Below are 25,193 nucleotides of genomic sequence, written 5' to 3' on the forward strand. Positions count from 1 at the left end.
CGATTTTGATAGGCGAGTACAAATTTGTGAAATTATATCTGAACAAGCCGCCAATGATCCACACTTTCTATTTAATGTATGTTTTTCTGACGAATGCTCCTTTTTCCTAAACGGTACTGTGAATCGTCACAACTGTCGCTATTGAGCTGATTCAAATCCCAGAATATTTCGTGAGGTGCATACACAACATCCTGAAAAATTAAATGTTTGGGCTGGCATTTTTGGTAAACATATCGTAGGCCCCTTTTTTTTACCTGGCAATTTAACAGGAGAGATGTAGCTGGAGGTATTAGAAAATACAATTCATCCAGCATTAGTGGAGATACTAGAAAATAACTTGGAAAATCGTTTAGTATTTCAGCAAGATGGGGCGCCACCCCACTATGCTGCAAGGGTTCGTCAATATTTGGACCAAACGTTTCCAGGACAATGGATTGGAAGAAGAGGAGCTATTGAATGGCCTCCTCGTTCCCCGGACTTAAGCCCGTTAGATTTTTTTTTATGGGACCATTTAAAAACTAAAATTTATGCTAGTCAGCCAACATCGCTAGACCATTTGCGACAAAGAATAATTGATGAATGTCGTCAAATTACCCCAGAAATTTTGCAAAATGTACGGGAAAGGTTTGAACAAAACCTGTATTATTGTTTGGAAGTCGAAGGTCAACATTTTGAACATTTACTTGATTGATTTTGTCTTTAAGCCCTTTATTTAAAATTTTACTTTTTAACATTTTTTTGTAACTTTTATTAGCCCCTGTGTCGACTAGGCAAATAGTAACGATTTAAAACTCTAGGGTTATAGTGCACATAAAAATACCTTCAAAATAAGGTATCACTCGACCCCCCGTTCCATTTAAAATTTTGGGGGCCCTTGTCACCCCCGCTAGGGCTTTGCCCTCAGGGGGGCGAAACTAGCAAAAAAATGGTTCCTCCTTGAATAAAAAATTGACGGGTCCGAGGATTTTTTCGCAAATGTTCTGAGGAACCCAAAATAGGCTCTGTTTCGTTTTCAAATGGCCACCCTGTATAGTCAATAGTGCTGTGCTGCTTATGCGCCCCGTTTTGAAACCTGATTGATTACAAGGAATAATTTTATTTGCTGTTAGATATGTAGATAACTGTGTAAGCAAAATTGACTCTTGAATAATAAGGGAAGTATACTTTAAGGACGTAGTTGCTGCAATGACTCAACTTTCACTACCTTAGGAATTGAAATAATCAATGCCTTTTTGCACGCAGAGGGAAATATTCCATACTTAAGGCAATGGTATCACGTGAGCTATGTAGGGTAAAATAAATTGAAGACATAAATTTAATGTTTTTATGTTAATTTCGTCATATCCCGTAGCAGTTGTTCTAATTTTATTGAGGCACTGGCAAATTTCATACTTAGTCACGGAATAAAAACTGAAGCTTGTATCAGACATTTGATTAAAATCGTGTAAAAATCGACGGTGAGTCAATAATATTTTTACAAATTACATCAACATAAGCAATTTACATAGGAATACCATGCCTTTCGGTTACTTTCAGGTTCAAATGTTTCAAATCTGACCAAGTTTGCTTAGGATTTTATATTTATTGGAATTAGTGCAGAAATTATTTTCTTCAATTAGGTTTTTTATAATTTGCAAGTGCTCTATCTCTGTCAACAATGAATGTTGTTCCAGGGAACTACTAAACTAAAATCCATAGTTCGGACTGAAAGAGGTGATAATTAAAAGATTTAAAATTTCTTATTGGAGCGAATTGTGTTTTGTGCCTTAAATTACTTGCATTGATCGCACAAAAGACCAAATTGTGGTTAGTAAAACTTACTGCAAATATCAACAAAATAAATGAACTATGAATAAAACAATACATCAAATTATTATTACTCAAATATGTAGTTGTAGTTGTTCTTCAATTTTTCTATTCTGTGTCTCTATAGACTGTTCTTTATCTACTGTTGGCAATAGATCCAACTGAAAAATCTATTCTCTCTCGGAATTAAAATTAAAGCGTTATTATAATAAGAATAAACTATAAAGCACTGATATCCAAAGACTTACTAACGTCGTCTTCACAAACCATAACGTAGTAGGCAAATAACAAAGCGCATGCGTGCGTGCATCTCTCTTTGCGTAATGATCGATTCCCCAACCTGTATATTAATGAATATTCTAAAGACACCTTGTCATAGTCAGGTCGAATTTTGTGTAATATTTCTACATATTTTTGCCACTGTACTCGAAACTTCCTTTTACATAATCCCACGTCATTTACGTAACATTTTCCCAAATAAAACAAACGACATGAAATGGATTTCTTGCAAAATACTAACAGAAAAATAAAACCCAGAGGTATTGAAATCAAATTCAGCGGCTGCACTGAATATATTTTACGCCTTTAAGTACATTGAAAGCCCTTTTATTTCGGATTTAAAATAATTGTGAACATCGGTGTTATATAAATATAAAAGCTTGCCAAACGGCTTGTAAAACCCGGCATGCTATATACAGAAAATACGAGAGCTGAATGGATTAGATGCTTGGCGGATAGCGTCTATTAGTAAAATTAACTAGAACTTAATGAACAACTGGATACGGAAGTAATAAATAGAAAGACTATTTATAGATTTTAATTTAAGTTTAACACCCCGAAATTCACTAACAGTTAATTACGAATAGTGACTGGAAATAACCATAAAATCTAAACCTTAATAGAAAAGCAGTAAAAAGGGAAAAATACCGATTTCATTTACAAGTCAAATTGCCCTATTTGACTCACAAAAGCTTTTTTCCTTTTCCCAATCTGTTCTTTTAACTGCAGGATTTTTTGGTGAATCCAATATAAAACAAACTTTTTTACAGTTTCTCAATTTTACCTTAATACTGAACTTTAATTTTTTCACACCACTTTTAACACACGATTACATTATATCCTTCACTTTGACCTCAAAGTTACACTATTTATTATTTAATTTGGACAATTACCGAGGAGCTTTGTAATAGCCGCCGTCGTCCATTGACGTTTAAAAAATTATTAAGGAATTAGACATCTTAAGGGGCCTTAACATTTTATATGGAGTTACACAAATGGTATGATCGTATTTTTTTATAAAATCTATTGTATTCATTAGAATAAAAGGAAATATTGTTTATGCGAAACCTATGAATCTATATTATTCATTACTAAAACATATCAATAGCACATTCGTGCCAATTAAACATACTGCCTAAAACTCAACGAAAATATATCAGACATATTTTAGGTAATTAACTTACTAGCTAGTAAGTTAGTGAGTTACTTACTCAGGTAGAAAATATCTTACTAGTGAAAAAAGTAATTGGCTAGAAAACTCTTATACAGGTTGGGGAACTGAAGATTACGCTTTGTCCAAAATAACGACACCACTTCTTCAATTTAATCAATCGACGAGCTTATTTATTATCAAATTTATTCCAAGTAACAGACTCTTACTGTATTTGTTTTTTCATGTAAGTTTTCAAAAAAACTCGCTGACAAACTAATTTGCTAACTTTCAAAAATAGAGTTATAAGTCTTAGAATTTGACAAAAACGTCTTTAAAAAAATTGGGATTTCAAGGGACAAAGTGCTCAAATCTCTGAAACCAAAAAAGTTAAAGATGTGAAATTTGAAATATAGCTTTTTCTAATAAATTCATTAGACACCTATTTCAAGGTTTTTCCCAAAAACGTTTAAAAGTATTGATATTAGTCATGGAAGTTGAGAAAATTTTCTTTAAGAAAATTGGGATTCCAAGGCTCAAAGTGATTATATCTCTAAAACTTAAAAATGTGAAATTCATATCACAGATTCTTCTAGTAAATTCATTACATACCTACTTCAGGACTTTTCTCAAAAGCCTTTTAAAATAGAGTTATTAGTCTTGAAATTGCAAAAAAATGTTTTTAAAAAAATTGGAATTTTAAGGAACAAGGTGCTCATATCTCTAAAACTAAGAAAGCTAAAAATACGAGATTTGTTATACAGGTTCTTCTAGTAAATATTTAAGGATTTTCTAAAAAAATTTTTAAAAGTAAAGACCTTAGTCTTGGAAGCTGGAAAAAAATCTTTAAAAAAATGGGAATCAAATGAACAAAGTGGTCATAACTCTGAAATTAAGAAAGTTAAAAATGTGAAATTCGAAAGACAGATTTTTCTAATAAATTTATCAAACACCTATTTCAGGATTTTCCTCAAAGCAAAGATTTTTTCAAAAACTTTTAGAAGATTAGCCTTGGAATTTGAAAAAAAGTGGAAATCCAGGGACCAATTGATCTTATCTCTTAAACTAACAGAGTTATAGATATAAATTTTAGAACATAGTTTCTTCTCATAAATTCATTAAATATTCATCATTCATTAAACTTAGGAAAATGATCTCAGGAATAAACGCAGGAAGATGCATATTGATGGCAAGGATCTGCTCATATTGGAACCAAAGTGCTGAGATGAGGATGTGCACTGTACACAGTGGAAAGATAAATGTTAAAAAGGGTGTACGACAGGGATGAGTCATATCTATGCTTTTGTTTAATATATAACTCTGAATAAATCTTCTGAAATTGAATGGATAAATACTCATCGAGCTTCAAAGACTCGTGCAAAGCATACACAGAGCAAGTCAAGAATATAGACTAGAACTACAATTAAAGTCAAGGCATGGTTCTGCTGATGAGAAACAACACACTCCGATGCAATTGACATTAAGCAACCAAAACGTAGAACAAGTAGAGACATACACATACCTTGGAACCACAGCCGAAATTGGATCAGTCAACAGAAATAACAGCACAAATTGAAAAGGAGGGAAACGCGTTTAACAATTTGTAAAAGTGGTTTACAAGCAAAATTTCAATGGAACCAGAAATTAGGACTGGTCAAGTATTATCTCTTCCTAGTCTCATTCTATAAAGCAAATGCATGGATCACAATAGAATCTACCTTGAAGTAATTGCCATTTATAAATATGGATCGTTTAACAGTCGAACAACGTACTAAAATTATTAAATTGTTCTATAAAAATGGTGATCTCCCTGTGTCAACGTTTAGAGCTTTACGAGCTGATTAAGGTCGACATAATCGTCCTACAGAGCAAACAATTTCGAACACAGTAAGAAAATTTGAAGAGACTGGATCGGTTACTGATATTGTAAGGCACGTGAATCACCGTAACGTTCGTTCAGCTGAAAATATCGCTGCTGTGGCTCAAAGTGTGGAGGAAGACCCAAATTTGTCAATTCCTCGGCGTGCTCAAAATTTGGGTTTGTCTTACGGCTCACTGTGGCGAGTTTTGCATTTGGATTTACAGCTCCATCCGTACAAAGTCCAACTCACTCAAGAATTTAAGCCTACAGACCCTGGACAACGCAGAACATTCGCTTGAACAACAAGCTGCTGATGTTCATACGAGCAGAATTTTCTTCAGTGATGAGGCTCATTTTACGCTGTCTGGCTACGTAAATAAACTGAATTGCCGCATATGGGGTTCTGAAAATCCTCAGGTGATCGTAGAAAGGCCTTTGCATCCCGAAAAAGTGACTGTATGGTGTGCATTATGGTCTGGTGGTGTCATTGGTCCGTATTTTTTTGAAAACAATCGTGGGAGAGCCTTAACAGTAAACTCTGAGCGGTATGGAAATATGTTGACCAATTATTTTTGGAGAAAAATCGAAGAAAAAGATCTGGAAGACATGTGGTTCCAGCAGGACGGGGCCACAAGTCACACAACACAGGCCAACCGAGCTCTTTTGCAAGAGAAGTTTCCAGAACGTTTAATTTCAAGATGAGGTGATATCTATTGGCCCCCAAGATCCTGTGATCTCACACCTTCGGATTTTTTTTTGTGAAGTTATGCGAAGAATTGTGTCTACACCAATAACCCTCAAACTCTTCAACAACTTAAAGCCAACATTCGTGAAGTTCTAGCCGAGATATCACCTGAAATGTGCCGAAAAGTGATTGGAAATTTTTTTAAAAGGATCGAAGTTTGTCAGAGGTCCCGCGGTGGACATGTAAATGATATTGTGTTTCACATATAATGGAATGATTCAATCTTTAAAACAAAATAAAAATTTCGTCTCCATCTGAATATCTTGTGTGTTTTATTTACCTTTACTTTCCCAAGCATAAAATGGATATCCCTTTATATTGCTGCATTCTTCAGATATCAGATATATTCGGAGATATTATGAAGCATATTAAGTTTCGACTAGAATCAACCTAACTATTCAGAAGCCTTCCAAATTCCCTTGTTAATAGCCAACGTCAAAAACACATAAGGCAATGAAATGAAAGAAGACGAAGTTTGCTTGGATACCTGTTCTGCTGTAAGTCTTGATGTATGTGAAGGGTAACGTTAGGCATCCATTATTATTCTTTACAATAATATTTAAGAAGGGCAGTACCGACTCAGTTTCCAATCATTTGCATCGTGGACTTGATGGCCTAATATTATTAATGTGCTTGAGAAAGTTCGCTAGCTTTGTCCCAAATAATAAATGTGCCATCGACATAGCGGTGATCTCTTTAAATTGCGTAAGAAACTGTTATTATTTAATTAATAAATTGTAACGATATTAGAAACGCCGAGAAACGGTATGCCACTTGCACGACGTCTCGCAGGCCCGCGAATCTTCCGAAATTATGGTCAGCTAAGTATATAAGGAGCCGTATCGGCGCTGATTCAGTACAATGAAGTTCGGAATATTGGGGCGAGATTTAAATCAGACATAAAAAGTTGTAAATAAATACGGTAAAAATGAACATATCCAGTTGACTATTTTCGATTCTTTTAATTCACACCTAAGCGCTAAAACGCTTCAACATGTATCAATACTGCAAACTTACTATATAAACTTTCGAAATCATTCAATATGTTATCCCTTTGAATAACTGGGACAAATAAAACGCGCTTTCGCCTTTTACTGTTAAATTTCAATCAAGCCAAAAAAAGCACCTGATCCCAGAATAAAAACGGTCCATAAACTGGGAAGCGCTGGATTCAGTAAGGCTATTATTTCAGAGCTGCAAAGCATTATAAAAAGGAGAAGTACGAAAACGGTGATCAATTAAAAAGGTAATGGGCAATAAATGTTGAAAAAATACATCGAAAGGGCCAGTTCGTAATCGAAATGTCACCTAATGAAAGATAAAATAAGGAAACCGATAAAGTACAAAATTATCATAGAAGAGATTGCGTTCGAAGACGTTTCCTTAAATATTTTGAGTTTAAATTAAGTTTTAACATTACCGGCTTTCTATTTATTCACATAATATACATTCTTTCTTTGAATCAATAGTTCTTATCAAAAGCTTTTTTAATTTTTGCGTAAATTCAAGAAATATAAATGGAATTGCCATGTTTCAAAATAGTAGCATCTATATATTGCTGACTTCGCAGTCTATTCAGAACTGCTTTTTCAATTATATATACTATAAAACACTTTTAATGTTAATTGATAGACTATGAGTCATAAAAATAATAATATAATTTTGTAAATTTATTCTGGTGACCTCCCGGATAACCCGATCTTATTTCCATTAGCATTTGCCGGAGTATCATTATTTCGCGATAGTACGTTGTCATGTAAGCCAAATGATTTTTAAATTATTATTAGTGTTCTTTGTATATTGTGGTGGGTTTTATAAAAATGGTATTATGAGTCAAGGTAAGTATCAAATACAAATTTGGTTGATGTTTGCACGTGTGACACACACATAACACGTATGACAAACATCGAATATGTTGAGCCTAATAACTAAGTTTCGATAAAGTCAATACCCTTATGGCTAATATATTACAAAAGAGTGAGTTTTCAAGATTAAAATATTCAAGAATTTCATTTTTTAAATGTATGTAAACCTCGATAAATGACTGCATTACTTCTGACCACCTACAAATATTAAAAAGTTGCCTTATAGACAGATTTACGATTTTAACAAACAAAAATAAAACGTTCTCAAAAAGCCAACTAATTTAAAATGCTGGAAACTGTTCTGACATTTTCGTATTTCAAAGGAGGATTTTTTTTATTGGGCTAACCGATAAATAAATCAGGAAGAAAAACCGGCCAAAATTAATGTGCTGACAAATTTATAATTTGAGTGCGCTCCAATCCGGGTCTCCACTCTGTTTGCAGTATTGCAGTTTTGCTTGTTTTGATTTAAAATTTGCTGCTAAAGTGCATATTTTCCTATTAACGTATAAAAATAATATAAATCTGTTATTTTTCTATTGACCTTTTTTATCAACAACAGATTATATCTCTACGAGTATAATACTTTTTGTACGAGAATCAATTTAGTTTTGTTCAATATTTCTTTAAATAGTTAATTAGTTGATTAGTCTCGCATTGATTGTGGAATGAAGTTATTCATTGATCAAAGGAATATATAGGATGGCATATATTTGGTTATAATGATAAAAAACGTTTTCAATAAAGTATACCGGGAAAATCAGAATATAATAGAGAACTCTTTTTAATTTATTTTGATACTAAAATTGTAAAGACAATTAAAACGTCTAGGAGACAAAACGAACAAAATTTGGAGAATATAGAGACTAAATAGAATTTAAATAAAACCCCTTGTCCTTAGATTAGTCTAGTAGTAGATTAGTCCCCTCCTAGAATTATTTATAAGATGTTAGTTAAGAAGCCTTAAGAGCTGAGGGCATTAATCGGTAACATTACTACTTTTACCTGGCTTTAATAATAAATACATTCAGAGAATCAGTGTATCGTGATGAAGTTTTAAATGTCTTTAGTAATATTGATTTAGCAATTAGAGAAGTAAAAACTCAAACTTGTATAACTATGACGGTGATTGATAATCCTGGCTTCAGGAAGATGGTGGTGCCAAGGTAAGCAAGCGAAAAGAGTGGAAAGAGTTGAGGAGCGTTCCTGTATCACCATTAGATTAATGGTTTGTGGAAATGCCAATGGAGAACTTGTACCACCAATGGTTGTAAATAAAGCTTTGAATGTTGATGCCAATTGGATGCAAAGTGGATGAACAAAATATGCGAGCGGTTAGTTCGACATGAACTTATTCGAGCTTTTTCTGCCTTACGTCAAATCCACGAGAACCAATGAGAACCAAGTGACAACCTGGAAAGCCACTTTTCACCAAGGGTGATAGATGCATGGGGTGCAAAGAACTTCTACATAACTCCCGTCCCATTATTCCCATGTATTCGCCACAATGAAAATAAAAATGGAAAGAGATTCTCGATCAGTGGAAAATGGAGTCTTGTTTTCAAGGCTATACGTGGACCTAAAGGATAATTTTCCGAGCCTACTGGATAGATTGTGTAAAGGGCTAGAGCAACTGGTTTGCATCCTGCAAATCCCGAAGAAGTTTGAAGCATATTAGTAGCAGTTTAGAACTTATACAATAGCTTGGTTAATTTGTTGGAAGAACCGTGGACAAGGGGTTTGGAAAAACCTTAAATAGGGAAAAAACAGAACCTAGAAATGATGCACTATTACAGACCGTAATATTTCTGAAAATCTTCCAAACGTTCCTAAGGAATAATAAACTATTTCATGTTCTAACCCATTCATCTAACATTTTGCCATGCACACAGGAACTCTCTACCAGGAATAGTAAGAGAGAAAGAAAGAACTTTTTTAAAAGCAATGAATATGCTAAAATCGCAGAACTGTGTAACCAACGGACAAACATATTTCTGGAAAAATTGCTCGGGAATCCAGGATTAAATTTCACGAAATAGGCTCTGTTCATAAGAAAAAGAGGCAACTTATAATTCTTGTACTATATAAACATTACTGGGGCACATTGCGATGGATAGTGCTCTAAACTCAAGTGTCCAATATTTAAAAAAAAAATCAAACTTCTTCCCTTCCATAGGATTCGGTTAGTGCTAAATGAAGATGACGTTGATCGTCGCTTGCACTTTTGCAAACTTGTGATTGAACGAGCAATTAATGGTATTTTTCTATTTGTGCACTTTTATGAATGAAGTTTCATTATAAATCATTCACCCAAGTGTAGTTACTGTCGTAAATTTTGAACTGAAATTAAATTGATTTGTACATTTTTCCATGTTTTTCAAAATAGTTAATCAAATTTTCTCCCTCAGAAACAAATTTGACGTGTTTTTGGATCTTGCCAGAGAGTTCCTTCCCACCCTGTGCTGCATGCCTTGCTGTATATGTTTTCGATGGACGACCCTGTATACTTCACATATTTCAATTAACGTAAAGCATTTATTATTTTCAAGTGGAACATAATATATTCTACATACGTTACTAGATATCTTTCAATTAGAATACCCTGAAATTTATTGACCTTAGTCCATAGTTAATAATGCCGTGTCGTAAATGTAAATGAAAATTATATACAGGTTGGAGAATCGATCATTAGAGAGGTACTTAAAGGCGAAAGATGGCCACGCGCACGTTACGTCGTTGTTTTACAATAAAACATCTGACTTTGACAGGGGAATGTATTACTTTTGAAGAAATATTTTGAAGGACAGATAAGAGGAAATGGTGTTGCCAATATTTTGGACAATGCCTAACTCTTAATTCTTATATAAGGCAATTTATGTTCTTAACATGCACACCAATATTTTCAAGCAAACCATTGAAAGTATCATGTTTACTCGCAGAAGTATCGCGTTTTCAATAAAAGCCACAAAATGATTAGCCACTGGAAAAATCAACGGTCGGTAATTTCGTTAAAGTTAGTAATAAAAAAATAATAGTTTGAATAAATTTGTAAACATTCAAAATTAACACAACATATTAAATGAAATACTCCAAGTATAAATTTCATAAATTAATACAAAAGTGGTCAAATGGAACGTCAAATAAGATTGACGAATATTACATTTGGGCTGTTTGCTATTTACGGTTTAGTAAGTTTTGAGAGGCGTATGTTATTATATCCAGACCGATATGTGTCATAAATTAAAGGACGTACATATTGTGTTATTTATTTTGGGAATATTTGAGATTTATGGTTATAATTTATATATTTGTGGGCTGTTTACTATACTATTATTGTTTAATAAGTTTAATCAACAAACAGTTATCAATACGAAGAAAAACTTTAGTACATTTAAAATTTGGTGAATAACAAGCCATAGATATAAAACTATTGATTTAACCTAATTTAATTGGGATTTATCAAATATTTTGATTGAACAAGAAGTAAATGATTATATTTATTTACTAGTTTATTGAGAAACCCTTGATTTAAAAACAACTTTTGATATTTTGGATCCGTTAATTCCAAGAAATTGTTCATAGCTTTTTTAGAGATGTTATATCCAGGTATCATCCAATCAGGTATGAATAGGTTATCTAATTTGAGGCTAAATTTACAGGGTGTTAAAAAAATTAAGGTGCTTTAGTAAAATCTTATTTTACGATATTTTTTTATAGTTGGCCTACTTTGGCCAAGATTGTGGAATGGCATGTTAAGGTGAAGATGGTTTCATTCTTAAATAGGCTTGGCCTGTTATGTTTTCAACAGTTTAGCTTTTGTAAATATATATGTGTACAGAAAATGCTACCTTTATTTTTCTATATCTCCTCTATAACAGTCTAAACACTGGTGAGGTTGCAGCAGCAGTACTCTGTGACTTGTCAAAGGCATTTGACTGCGTGAGCGTGAACGTATATAAATATAGGTATACCGCAGGGATTAGTGCTGATTCTCTACTTTTCATAATTTACTTGAAATATCTTTCACAATTACAGATATCTGATTACATATTTACATAGTTTGCCGATAATACCGCTATCCTTTGGCATAACTGAGATGCTGCTCAAATGGATGCTAATATAAGAACAGATTTGTTGAACTTAGAAAAGTTGAAAATAGAAGACTGGTGTGACGCAAATATCCTTAATTTTAAATGTAATAACTAATAACATTTCAGGTAATAACTTCATTTGAACAATGAACTTATTACCATGCGATCCTTTAGTAGGTTTCTGGAACTCAAAAGCAAATTTTTACATTTGAACAATATATTGGAAATGCGTGTAAAAAAGTTTAATTCGGCTGTTATGCCCTACGAGTTATTATTACCAATCCAAACTTTCTAATTTCCAGATATGTATATATTATAATAGGATAGCTAATTCATGGTTATGCCTAGACATAGGCATTTGTGATTCTAAGTTCGTCATATTTATTTATAAGGCTTCCATGAAATTCAAGTTTAATGATGTATTTAAAAAGAAGTATTTTCTTATGTTTAGAGCCTCATTTAATTATTATAAATTTATTTAAAAAAATATCTACTTAAGTAGGTCCTCTCAATGAAATATTGAAATTGTTTAGTTATTTATTTCATTTACTTGTAAACTCTATTGCTTAAATTATAAATCAGTTAAGCCTTAAAGTAGATAAATTGAATAACCTAATAAGGATAAGTGATTTTTTGATAGTTTCTGGTAAATATCTTTCGTTATCCTTAAAACGAGGAAAAAAAAGGGATAAACTGAACATTTATTATTCAGAGAGAGAGACGCATCAAGGAGCTGACCCTTGCTCCTAATATGTCTACTTTAGTTAAGAGCCTACGAATAAATTTACTATACTGGTACAAATCCTAAAAAATAAATCTATGTGATAAACGTTCCGAATCTTACCCAGATTATTAAAAACATAATAACAATTATATGTTTTTATTTATTGACATAACCTGCCTTGTGTAGTTTATGTCAATAAATCAGGAAATTTATCTAAATTGTTTGTAAATATAAATGAATATTGTTATATAACCAAGAGAAGCGGTATTATTACATTTTTGCTCTTTATGTAGGTGTGAATTAAAACACTCAATGCATAAAAATAATCAACTGATTTATTACATGCGTACACACTAAATAGAATGATATAAGATTTACAAGAAACAATTACTTATACTGTATTTGTATCTTCCGATTTAAAAGTCGCGCCAATATTCAGACAGACTAAGCCTCCTAGCGGACAGAGTATACCATTGTTCCGGAAGATTCGATAACTTTCCACGTATCTCCAGAGATGTCGCGCGGTGTACGTCGACGCGTGTTAAGATTAACATCTTTCTCTTTCTTATTTCTGGTAGCCGTCGGACAAACTCAAATTCTATTTTATTAATTAGCTGTTTAATGTCGTTATTAAATTTTAAATTGTTAGTTCTATCCTGCAGAATTGTGGTTTTATCCTTTTAGAGTAGCTCCAAATTTCATTAAGAAGGGATTTACGTTAAACATTAAAAAAAAACAAAAAAAAATGTGCAGGAAAGTACCCAAGAGGGCAACGCTATAATATAAATATCCATCCATCACTATAACTTTAACCCTCTATCGAGAGCGGCATTCGCCCTTATTTTTTAAAATGGGCTTTTTTATTTCTTTAGATTGTGATACATATTTTGAAAGGCCATTCAATTTTCTTTTAATTGGTTTTTAATTCGCTTCGTTTCTTTTAGATATAAGCTTATGGGTTGCCGAGAAAGTTAATTTAACTTTATTGATTAGTACTTATGTTTTACATTATTAATTGTTCCAAATGTCTCGTTCACTTTCATAAGGTAGCACAGCAACTGTTCAAAAAGGAATATTGGGTATAATTTGATAAATTTTATTAATGATGCAGTTAATCTTGGTATAGGTTTTCGATTTAAAAATGTCTCCACAAAAAGAAATCAAGGGGAGAAAAATATTCTTTTTCTTTTAATCCATCTACTAGGAAACTTTTAAATCAGAAAATGTTATTCAGCCTGAATCAAGTGCATCCCTAATACGCGTATTTTTAGGCTACAAAAAGGAGTTGTTTTATTCACTGAGACCTAAGTAAGGCCTCCCCGTCAAAAATTCCGAAAAAAAAAATATATTCACATTTGAATCTTCTTTTTCACTTTCATAGCTGCGGTATGAAATACGAACATACTGGGGTAATTCTCAGTGAGGCTGTTTTGGTCTAAGGAACTTTGGCTAATCCGACCACTTTCTGCGCGATTCCTATTGCTTCTGTACGTGAGTATAGGTCGTAGACTTCTTCTTTAACTTATCTGGTCTAGTTACCGAATTTAGTGATATTAGATTAGAGAATAGAATCACTGGCAAGAAATAGGCAAGGAACAACCATGTGTTGGTAATGAGTGATGCAGAAGTCAACGTACCAGTTACTATCTCCTTGTGTACCAAAGCAGAAACAAGTATGTATATTGTCAAGCTAATGCTATGATAGTAATAGAAACGTTCATAAAGATATATTCAATTAATCGCGAAAAATGCAATTTTAATTTAATTCGGTAATATTTTATTTAACTAAGTTTATTTTTTTCTGGAGTACTGTTTAAAAGTACCTTTCAAGAGCTTTCAAGTAAGGTCTCATAAGCAGGGGGTTACCACTTAAGATTATAAAGTTGGAGTGGCTGGAGTTCAAGGGCTAATAAGGAGGATCAAATTTAGTATTATATTATTTTCTTTTCCTTCCCTTATATCGAAATTGTATTCAGCGATTTTTTATTATTTTCAATTAATGTTATATTACTAGTTTCAGTTCCATTTAGGGTATTATATCAATTATTTGTAAATGAACAAACAATTTTGAACCACTAATAAAAGATTATTCAATTTCATTCATTTTTCAGCAGAAAACAAGCAGAAAAAATATTGAAATTTGGCACCAATATATAACTCATTAAATCCTTTAACAATAGTTACTGAAAAAAATGGGGTTGCCATTTAAAAAAAATTATCGATGACGTCATATATCACAATTAAGACACTCTGTATAAATTTTTTTTATATTAGAATAAAGGTAATTTAAAATACTAGTCGACGTGTCCGAGCATATTTCCGAAAAAAAAAACACCTTTAATTTAGTGAATTTATTCCAAGTTATCGCACTGTATTTAATGAAAATCGCTATAGGGAATATATCTGTAGAATTGATATTTGAAATATAAAACAGGTTTCGACTAAAGTACCGATAAAATGCTGTATTTTAACAGCGTCTTGTTTAAAATAATTTATCTTATCTAAAAGCGAGAGTTTGTGGTTCCATATATAGTCGGATTCACGTCTAAAGGAACCGCGGTCAGGTACAATTATTTAAATATATATTCAAAAATCACGATATTACTTTTTTCTAATAAGATAATTAGATCACTAAAAACAAAATTGGACAGGACGCATTATTTTTCTGGTAAAATGCAATACTCGATTCACATATTTTATATAATTCGTATATTTCGTATATTCGTATATGGCATATTTTATATAATTGTGCTTCATTTTCAAAGTTTTTAAGTCTCAAAAATTAGACTCTTTTCTCATATTCTCATATAGGTCCTAAAATCAACATTAACGATCATGAAAATTTAATAAATACTTTAAGTAATGAAAAATCTGCACTGAACCGAATTGTTATTCCATAGTGACATCAGTTATCACGATCGGCTCTATACAGGTTGGGGAATTGAAGATTACACATTAATGAGCGGGCGCCTCTGCTGGTCGGATACATTTATGAGAATTTAATTTTTGTTATTATACATCTATGTCCCTTTGAGAATAATGGAATATTTCGAGTCTGACTGATAGGTATTTGCTTTTTGTATTTTTTACAGAATAAAAGTAATACAAACGGCATGCCTCATTTTGCTGTGTGACTGTACGCCGCACTATCTGAATTTTAAGGCGTTATTATTTTATTCGCGACCTATTATGGCTATATATACCCCTTCCGAAAGAGTGCTAAATTATTAGATGATTTTATGGAGCCAATTCGGCAGTACAATGTAGGGATTTATTGTCAATTCCATTTGAAAATAGACCGGTTCCTTACGAAACAACAACTTTATATGTAGTTTTGAGTTCCAAGACATCCCTTTGTCTTCAAAATTATAATAAATGACACACTAAAGTGCAAGAAACTGTAAAGGGCAAAACACATACAATATTCTCAATATACACATACAATATTCGCTCTTTGATAAAATTACGCCATTAAGCTCTTAATAAATTCAAAGCAACTAAAAATCCGCATCTTTGGGAATACTACAAAGATCTTTGCAATCTGACAATCTCTGCTATAATAGCTGAAAAAAATGCGTATTTAAGGACGACTTTTCGACAGAGCAGCACTAAACAAAAATGGCAATATAATTAAAAATAATGTAATGTAACAATATTCCTGAACACCTGTCTGACGTAGAGGAACTAAATAACTATTTTTATTCTAATTATACAAAAAAATTATCAAGAAACCTTGATATATTTCCTAAATAGCACAATAACACAAATTTGTTTTTATTTAATACTGTAAACGATATGGATATATAAAGATAATTGAAAATGTTATATCAAATGCAACCGACTGAGACCAGTTAATTATCATTGTTTAAGTTGTGGTGTGTTTCCATAAAGTTGCATAAAGCAAATGTGATCCATTGGTCTAACTATAGCCACCCTAGGGAATTTAAAGATCTTCGTTATTTCTATTTTACCTTTTTATCTAAGATTATGGAAAAAGTTATGCAAATTCTAATTAATGCTTTCGTAAATAATAAAAACAATTTACCTAAAAAGCAATCGGGCTTAAGGCAGGAGCATAGCTATGAGGCTTGTCTTCAGTATTGTGATTATTACATGTATGCGGACCATATTCAATTAATTTTGAATTTTAATGTTTCCAAAGTACAGAAAGTTAACATAAATATAAACAGTGACCTTACGAGGGTATCAGGAGTGTTAAGTAATCATTGAGACTTAACCCTATATACAAAATCCATTGCAGTTTTCTTTGCCGGTGATAGTCATCGGTCAAATATATTAAATAATTTAATTTTAAAAATTGGCAACGAATCTGGGTCTAATAATAGATCATAAATTACGCTTTAAAGAACTTATAACCTTAAAACTTAGAATAGCTTATTCAACTTTAAAAATGTTATATTCACCATATTTGTGACACAATATAAGAACGTGTCTCGATATTGTAACTAAACGACGCATTGATCTTACAAAACTCTTTTTTAAGATTCATATTTGGCATCCGAAGACATTTCATTAAATTTTTCTACAAAATCTTAGCAAATTGTTGCCCTGTTCTGATGTTGTAAACATTGGACAAAGATATCTTGTTGATATTCCAAAGCAAAATAAAGAAATTTTTAAATGTTCGTTTTCTTATAATGCGGTCAGCAGTCTTGGATTTGGTTCCATCTGTGGGATCCATTTAAGGGTATTATCTGGAAAAATATTGCTTATATCTAATACAGGGTCTACCAATAAGAATGATATAGGTTTAAATTGCTAAAAAATAAGAACGAATTGGTTAATTTCTATGATTGATGTTTCATGTTGTAGTTTATTATGTAACATTATGTTTTAAACAAAATATCATTAAGATGTCCACCTCGGCTATGTCGGCAGACGTTCAGACGATGAACCCAATTTTCAATCATTTTTTCTAACAAATTGGGCTGAATTTCGCGAATAACCCTAGTTATGTTAACTTTCAACTCATTGATGGTTTGAGGATTGTTAGAATACATCTTCGACTTCACATATCCCCAAAGAAAAAAGTCCAGGGGAGTAAGATCACAGGACCTTGGTGGCCAGTTGATATTGCCATGTCGCTTGTGGCTCGGGCGGTGTGTGATATTGCTCCGTCCTGTTGAAACAAATTCTGTCCGAAGTCTCCATCATCAATTGCAGGCCAAAAAAAGTTTGTTATCATGTCGCGGTAGCGCTCTCCGTTGACTGTCACAGTACGCCCCCCTGAATCCTCAAAAAAGTATGGACCGATAATTCCACCGACATGCAAACCACACCACACAGTCACTTTTAACGGGTGTAATGGCACCTGTACTAATTTCTGGGGATTGTTCTGACACCAGAAGCGGCAATTTTGCGTATTGACAACGCCACTAAGACAAAAATGGGCTTCATCTGAAAGGATGATTTGTTTCCCAAAATCGGCATTTTGTTCCAACTGCAACAGGGCCCAGTCGGTAAACGTTCTTCGCAAACCATGGTCAGCAGGCTTCAATTCTTGAGTTAGAACCATCTTATGTGGATATAGGCCTAAGTGTTTCTTCAAAATGCGCCACAGAGACATTGGTGAAATGCCTAATTGCTGAGAACGGCGCAAAACAGACACATTGTTATTCGCGTCAACACTTTCTCTTGCAGCGGCGATATTTTCAGCGGTCCTTGCACTTTTTTTGTGGCGTTGGTGGCTTATTATCCAGAAGAGTGTACTCCCGTTCAAACTTATTAATTGTGCGCCTTATTGCAAGCTCAAAAGGCCGTCCACGATGGCTAAAATCTTCTCTAAGAGCACGATAATAGGCATTTTCGTAATACCTTTTCATGATAGATATACGTTGCTCTTGACTTAAACGATTCATCATGAAATGTCAAAGTATACTTAACACAACTGACGCTTGATCCGCGTTTTGACACATACCATTTTGCGTACATGGCTCACTAAACTTCTATCACTTCTATTGGTAGGCCCATTATGTAAATGCAGTGCCTCTCTTCTTCTTCTGACTGATTTTTCCCTTTTTCTTTTTTTCCTCTATCTATTTCCTACTTTTATATTTATCACTTATTCTTATAGCAAATTTAGATTTATCTTTACATTTTATTTATTTTGTGGCCTCGACATCCACTTACCAAAGGTTACAACCACAGAACTATTAGCCTTAAATTTGTTAGGATGCTAAGGAAATCGCCCTGTTATCCGCATAATTTTTTTTCCAGCGGTGTACAGTTTATATGGGCTATTAAACGTTATTATTACTATTATTTTTATTTAGTGTTTTTCCTACTTTTATCAGAGTTGTCATTTAATTTTTATTTGAATAACGATGCAGGTTTCATTATGCTACATATAGCGTAATAAAATTTTTGAAAATACGATTCTATTTTGTGTATATATTTCGCCTTTAAGCACCTCTCTACGCATAATGATCGATTCCCCAACCTGTATACAAAATCAATATATGTACCCATTTATACACAAGCGAGAAATTATGAGTAGAAATGACATAATTTGATCAGAAACTATGAATATGCCTGGAAACTGTGCATGTTTACTGCGCAACACTTTATATGATATTTAGGCATAAAAATCTTATAATTTAATTTTTCCAGAAATGAAGGAAAAGTGTATTGTTTTATTATATGACTATATGGGGATATAAGGTTAAATATTTTTTATCAGTGCTAATAACTTTGTACATAATGATAGGCTCTACATAGATGTTTTGATTGAAATTAATATTTTGATACTTAATAATATTAATGATTTGATGTTTTTATTATTTTAGTGTAAAGTTTAAAAGATTAACCTACATAACCGGAATCTTACAAAATATTAATACATTATTTATGAAGCTGACTATAATAACTTTTACTTATCAGAACGGAAAGCGGTACACCGTTTTACTACCTATACGTTGCTCGCGTTGTTGTATACAAATTTGTAGGTTAAGGTGTAAATAATACACTCAAGTTACTTACTTGGCAATAAAAACAAATAATTAGATCACTTACAATAATCATGTTTATGGATAGATTAATTAATAAATTGTGACGTTTGCGTGCGTGTGTATTTTTATAAAAATATGGACAGTTTTTGGTTTTTTGTGGTTGTTTTGTGATTTTTTAGTTAAATTAAATGAGCGAAATGGTCGTTTCAGAATTGACTGGTGAATATGTGGAGTTCCTCGAGCAGTTCCGGCCTGTCATTCAGGAAAATATTGTTTCGGTAAGAATATGCTATTATAGTAAATAAGTATTGACAACGTTGACTTATTGAACTTTTACTTTAATTATATGCACTTTAATAACATGATACAGTAATAAAACTAAACTTTTTCGACTAGCTTAAAGCATCGCAAAAAATTTTTAAGATTATTTAAAAATGAAACATCCCTTAATGAGACTTCTTTCCTTTTTTACAACTTTTGTTTTTCATTATTACAAATTCATTTGAATTAAAGCTATGTCTAATTTTATAATTTTATCCCTTGTCATTTTTGACACCAAACAAGCATTCGTTTAATCTCCCTGGATTACCTTAGTCAAGAGTTTGATGTTCCGAGGGTCTAATTAGAACGATTTCATATTTTCATTAACTCCATTACGTTATTAAAAAATAAGGTTTTTTTAAAGTTTGTGTTAAATTATATTTTTAGATAGTCCACCTACGTAGGGGCCATGATAAAAAGTAGTACGGAAAATTTCAAGAACGACGATTATATTTTCTAATAATTTTTACTTATATATATAATAATATAAGATGAAAATATGAATCTATTAATTTTATTAAAAAAAAAAACATTTTTTTAACAATATGCGAAATGTTTCTTGATCAATTTACGACCACTCTGATTTAATAATGATAAATAGTTGTTATTAATGTTTTATATGGAAAATCCATTTGAATATGGCGATCTGAGATGTCTCAAGAATAGGATGGCTATTTAGGTTCAATCCTTGGTCCATTTTGGACATCAATTTCCAATGTTCAAGGATGTCCAAGGATTGGACATTGGAAGTTGATCTATTTTGCCCTATCTGGACTGACTGGTCTGTCCTAGATAGGAAAAATCCTCCACAGACCAATAAACCATATTTTATGCTCCATAACTTTTTTGTATAGAAACTGGATTCATTGCTTCTTTTTTTAGATCTTTCTTGGTTTCGTATAAAAATAGTTAAAAGAGAAGCATATAATTTTTCTCGATAGCCAGTTGATTTCCAGCAAACTCTATTGAGAGCTTTCTTGATAGAACAATTTTTCAATAAAGACATTCATCAAAGAGCCTCCTTCTTAGCATTCTACGAGGGTGGCTCCAGAAGTACCCGGTCTGACCTAGAAATGTCGGTAGTAGTTTGGAAAATATCAGTGTATTAGAAAGTATACAATCTATAAAGCATATGTTTCAAGTTTGAAGACGCCACGTTGTTTAGTATTTGTTTGGCAGCCATCAATAGTGAACGTTTTCAGTGAATTTGTGAAAATGGAGAAAATTGGTCATCAAATACTTTTATTTGAAAGGCCTCAGCCCAACCAATATAAAAGCTGAACTGGATTCTACTCTGGGTGATTCTGCTCCTTCGTTATCAACAGTAAAATATTGAGTAGCAGAGTTTAAACGAGGCCGTACGAGCTGCCAAGACGAGCATCGCAGTGGTCGACCAAATGAGCTGACAATTCCAGAAGTTTTTAAAGAAAATTCACAAAGCGGTACTGGATGATCGTCGACTGAAAGTGTAGCTCGCGGTAATAGTACGCATTTCAAAAAGTGCGGTACATTGCATATAAACTGAAAATTTTGACATGAGAAAGCTGTGTGCAAGATTGGTGCCGCGTTTGCTCACGCTCGAGCAAAAAGAGTGTCGTGAAGATGTTTCAATTGAGTGTTTAGCGAAATTTAATAGCAACAAAGCAGAATTTTTGCGTCGTTTCATAACCATGGATGAAACATGGATCCACTTCACACCTGAAACAAAAGAACAATCAAAACAATGGACTCAAAAGGGAGAACCGGCTCCAAAGAAGGCGAAAACCGTTTCATCTGCAGGCAAGGTCATGGCGTCGGTTTTTTGGGGTGCGCGAGGGATAATTTTCATTGACTATTTTGAAAAAGGTAAAACTATCAACGACGAATATTATGCGAACTTATTGCAACGTTTGAGCGTAGAAATCAAGCAAAAACGGCCGCATTTGGTTAAGAAGAAAGTATTGTTTCACCAGCTAACAAATCCGTTATTGCAATGGCCAAAATTAACGAATTAAAGTTTGAATTTCTACCTCATGCACCCTATTCGCCAGATTTAGTCCCCTCAGATTATTTTCTGTTTCCAAACTTAAGAAACTGGCTCAGTGGTCAAAGATTTTCCAACGATGAAGAAGTGATGTCTGCAGTTAATGGCTATTTCGAGGCGCAAGACAGTTCTTATTATAAAAAGGGTATCGAACTTATAAAATATCGATGGAAAAAGTGTATAGAGTTGAAAGGAGATTATGTTGAAAAACAAATAGATTTTTTTCCAAAATTTTCGTGTTTTCTTTCTTGCGTCGGGTACTTCTGGGACCACCCTCGTACTTGTCACGTAAATCCCATATTTCTCTAGTATCTTGATCTAATTTATCTGGAACTATTTGTGGGATCAAGTTTTAATATTCTTTAAATAGTCTTATCAAATTGAGAAGTAGTTTTACGAGGGCAAATTTCGCTTTGCAACTAATGACATTTTTCTTTTCATTTTCCTTCCATCTTAGCATGATAAATTAGAATAATCATTGAATACTAAAAATAGACAAAATATTTTCAACCATAAACTTTGTCACTAATTTCTTAGGTGCAATAAAAAGGTTACAAACACATAAAAGGCACCAAACAAATTTATTATTTATTAAAATATAATAAATCTAAAGGCTCACTATCCTATTATATAAGATCCGGTAGGGATATACGGATGTATTGTATTCTAGAAGTGGTCTAACCAAATTATTACAGATCAATAAACGATTTATAGTCCTTGATCTATTTCTTGGTATTTTGCTCTTGTAATCCGAGATCCTGATATTAACTTTTTAATTCTTTATAATCGTAGACACAAAGGTCGGCTAAATAATGATGGTTAATGGCCATTTAAGCATCTAAAAAAATAAAGTCATAAAGTGAGATAAAAGACACTGTTTTATGCCCCTCTTCACTCCTACATAACTGAAAATTGAAGATAAGCTCCATACAAACTATATCAGAATATTCAACTGAATCAATAGTACACGGTTTAATTGTATCCATTAAACAACAAATCTTTCCAAACGATTGGAAATCATTGCCTTGGACTTTTAAATCTGGAAGTACATTGTCCAAAATTTGAATAAATAAAAATAGATTCTGGATGCATGAAAAGAATGTATTCGCCAGGAAGAATGAATTAAGTAAAATCTTACACAGTAGAGAGGTTTTAGGTAAACAACCAGTTATTGACAATTCACCAATCATTGACACCATTCTACAATTTTCCCTAAAATAAGAAAACGCATTTGAATTTCATATTAAATGTGAAACCTATGCAATCCTCTGTAAATCTGGCAACCCTGAACATATTTCCAGAATTTTCTGGTCATTTTGTCAGGTCAGTTCATGTTGTAAACCCGTGTTCCAAATTTTTGGTGTTTTTTGTGCTCCTTAGTGTAAAAAATAAGGTAAGTAAATTTTTGTGACCCATTTTAAAAATTTATCATTAGTATGTATTGTTATTTTCTGTGGTTTATTTTTGTTTAAAAAGTTAAAAGTAGATAAAATAAATTAAAAAATCTCCCCATATTTATTTGTTTACAAAAAAGTGGAGGTGTCAATAACTGGTTTCAAGGACTATTCCTTCCACCAGTTATTAACACAACTGTCAACTATTGGTTTTTAATACTTTTGACCAATCACATTTTGAGTGTGAAATACGTATCAAGACAATGTTGCCAATATTTCATTGTTTTCAAACAAAGTAGGGAAACCAGTAATTGACACAAGTGTCAATTACATCAAATGTTCCAACTCCTTTTAAGAAGGCGTTATTTTGGCCCGACCCAAAACCTCAAACAAAAAAAAGGAAAATGAAGGAAAAAATTCCATCTGTTGTCACCTCTGACGCATGGCGAAGGTATCACGCCAAAAAAGAAAACGAGAAAATAAAGAAAATAGAAGAAAAAGCAAAAAGGAAATTTGAAAGGGAACAAAAACTTTTAAAGAAGAAAGAGAAGCCACAAGAAGAGAGTTCTGGTGAGGAAGAAGAATGAATAGAGAGTGGAAATAGTTCGGATGATGTATACCCCTTTGAAGATCGAAACAAATCATTTTGCCAAGTTTTTAACGGAGACATTCAAATAGGAAATTTTATTTTAGTGAAGTTTCTTGGCGGCAAAAGAAAGAGCACTACATACCTATATATTTGTATTGTGCAGGAACTAGTTGACAATGATGACATTAGGGTAATGTCATTGACATCTTTGGGTGGAGACAAAAAAATTTTTGTGTGTGATGGAAAGTGTCATATATAAAAAAAATAGTGTTATTGGTGTGTTGCCTACCCCTGATTTAGTATCTTCTGGTGAGCGAATTAAATATGAATTCAAATCACTTGTGGATGTTTTTGAAGCTGAACTACTAAAACAAAATAATATATCAAGGCCAATGCATGTCATTGTATGCATGTGCATAGATGTTTGTATTTCAGTATGTTTAAATGAAGCTTTTGTAGTATATTTCCAAAATATACAATATCACAGTACTTTTAACTGGTCTTTTATTAGTATCTACTACTGGCTTTCAATCATTGGTTTTTTTGGATATGATGATGTCAATAACAGGTATTTTGACAAAACTGATTTTTAATATTTTTTGCAATGCATATTTATATTCTTAAAGCGTTTCGTTGTATTAATTGCTTAAAGGAAACATTAAACTATATGTTGTAGCAAAATTTTACTAAAAAATATTTATCATGATTTTCATGGGGTATTTCATGAAAATCACTCGAAGAAAATCACCCTTGTACTGTCAATAAGTTGACGCGAGATTTAAATTAAAGAAAATATTTGTAAATAAATACGATGAACATAATTATGTAATAAGTGTGTAAATAAATTAGTATACTATTTTGTGCAATCGAGTATTTCATTCAGTCCTTGAAGAACGATAAAAACGCCACATTATATTATATTAGTTCTGAAATGCATTGTATAAAGGTATACTTTATTGCGCTTTTATCTCTCAGGTAATAAATGGTTATAGCCCGTTTACAGCAAAACCAAAACCAACTTTTAGTTATCTCTCAAAACATAATTAAAATTAAGACTCCCATCTATTTCATAACAAAACTACGTAACGTAGACTCCTGCTGCTTGCGGCCGCCTAATTACGTTTACCACTTAAAACGAAATTGGATTTTACGTTTCCAGGCCTTCAACAACGAAATGGCACGCAACCATCGGCGAAAGGACTTCATCAAGACAGTCCATAACTTAGACGCCATATTGTTATCTTTGGATAACACGAAAATGTAAGTACTTTTTAATTTAAACTTTTAATTGATTAGGCTTAAGTTAATGCTTTAGGTAAAGTCAATGTTTTGTATGTAAATAGGACACAATTTTACATTCTGATCATACGGTATGAG

General features: G+C 32.5%; 2 protein-coding genes across 5 annotated transcripts in view; one reads left to right on the forward strand and one right to left on the reverse strand.

Annotated features, from left to right (window-relative positions):
• Nucleotides 1–25,193, reverse strand: part of LOC126737191 (tachykinin-like peptides receptor 86C) — a 133,249-nt gene that overhangs the window by 54,610 nt on the left and 53,446 nt on the right. The gene's annotated exons all lie outside the window — the stretch shown is intronic.
• The window catches only part of LOC126737192 (uncharacterized), a 47,420-nt gene continuing 29,752 nt past the window's right edge, over nt 7,526–25,193 (forward strand). Inside the window, exons 1-3 of one of the 3 annotated variants that reach the window (XM_050441956.1) lie at nt 7,526–7,679; nt 19,700–19,767; nt 24,976–25,076. In XM_050441956.1, coding sequence (XP_050297913.1) covers nt 7,607–7,679; nt 19,700–19,767; nt 24,976–25,076 — 242 coding nt within the window. In that variant the 5' untranslated portion in view covers nt 7,526–7,606. Of the gene's footprint in view, nt 7,680–19,488; nt 19,768–24,975; nt 25,077–25,193 lie in introns of those variants that run through there. The other 2 variants (XM_050441958.1, XM_050441957.1) reach the window with 2 other exon arrangements.

Source organism: Anthonomus grandis, chromosome 6 (assembly GCF_022605725.1).
Source record: "Anthonomus grandis grandis chromosome 6, icAntGran1.3, whole genome shotgun sequence".
Taxonomy (NCBI): domain Eukaryota; kingdom Metazoa; phylum Arthropoda; class Insecta; order Coleoptera; family Curculionidae; genus Anthonomus; species Anthonomus grandis.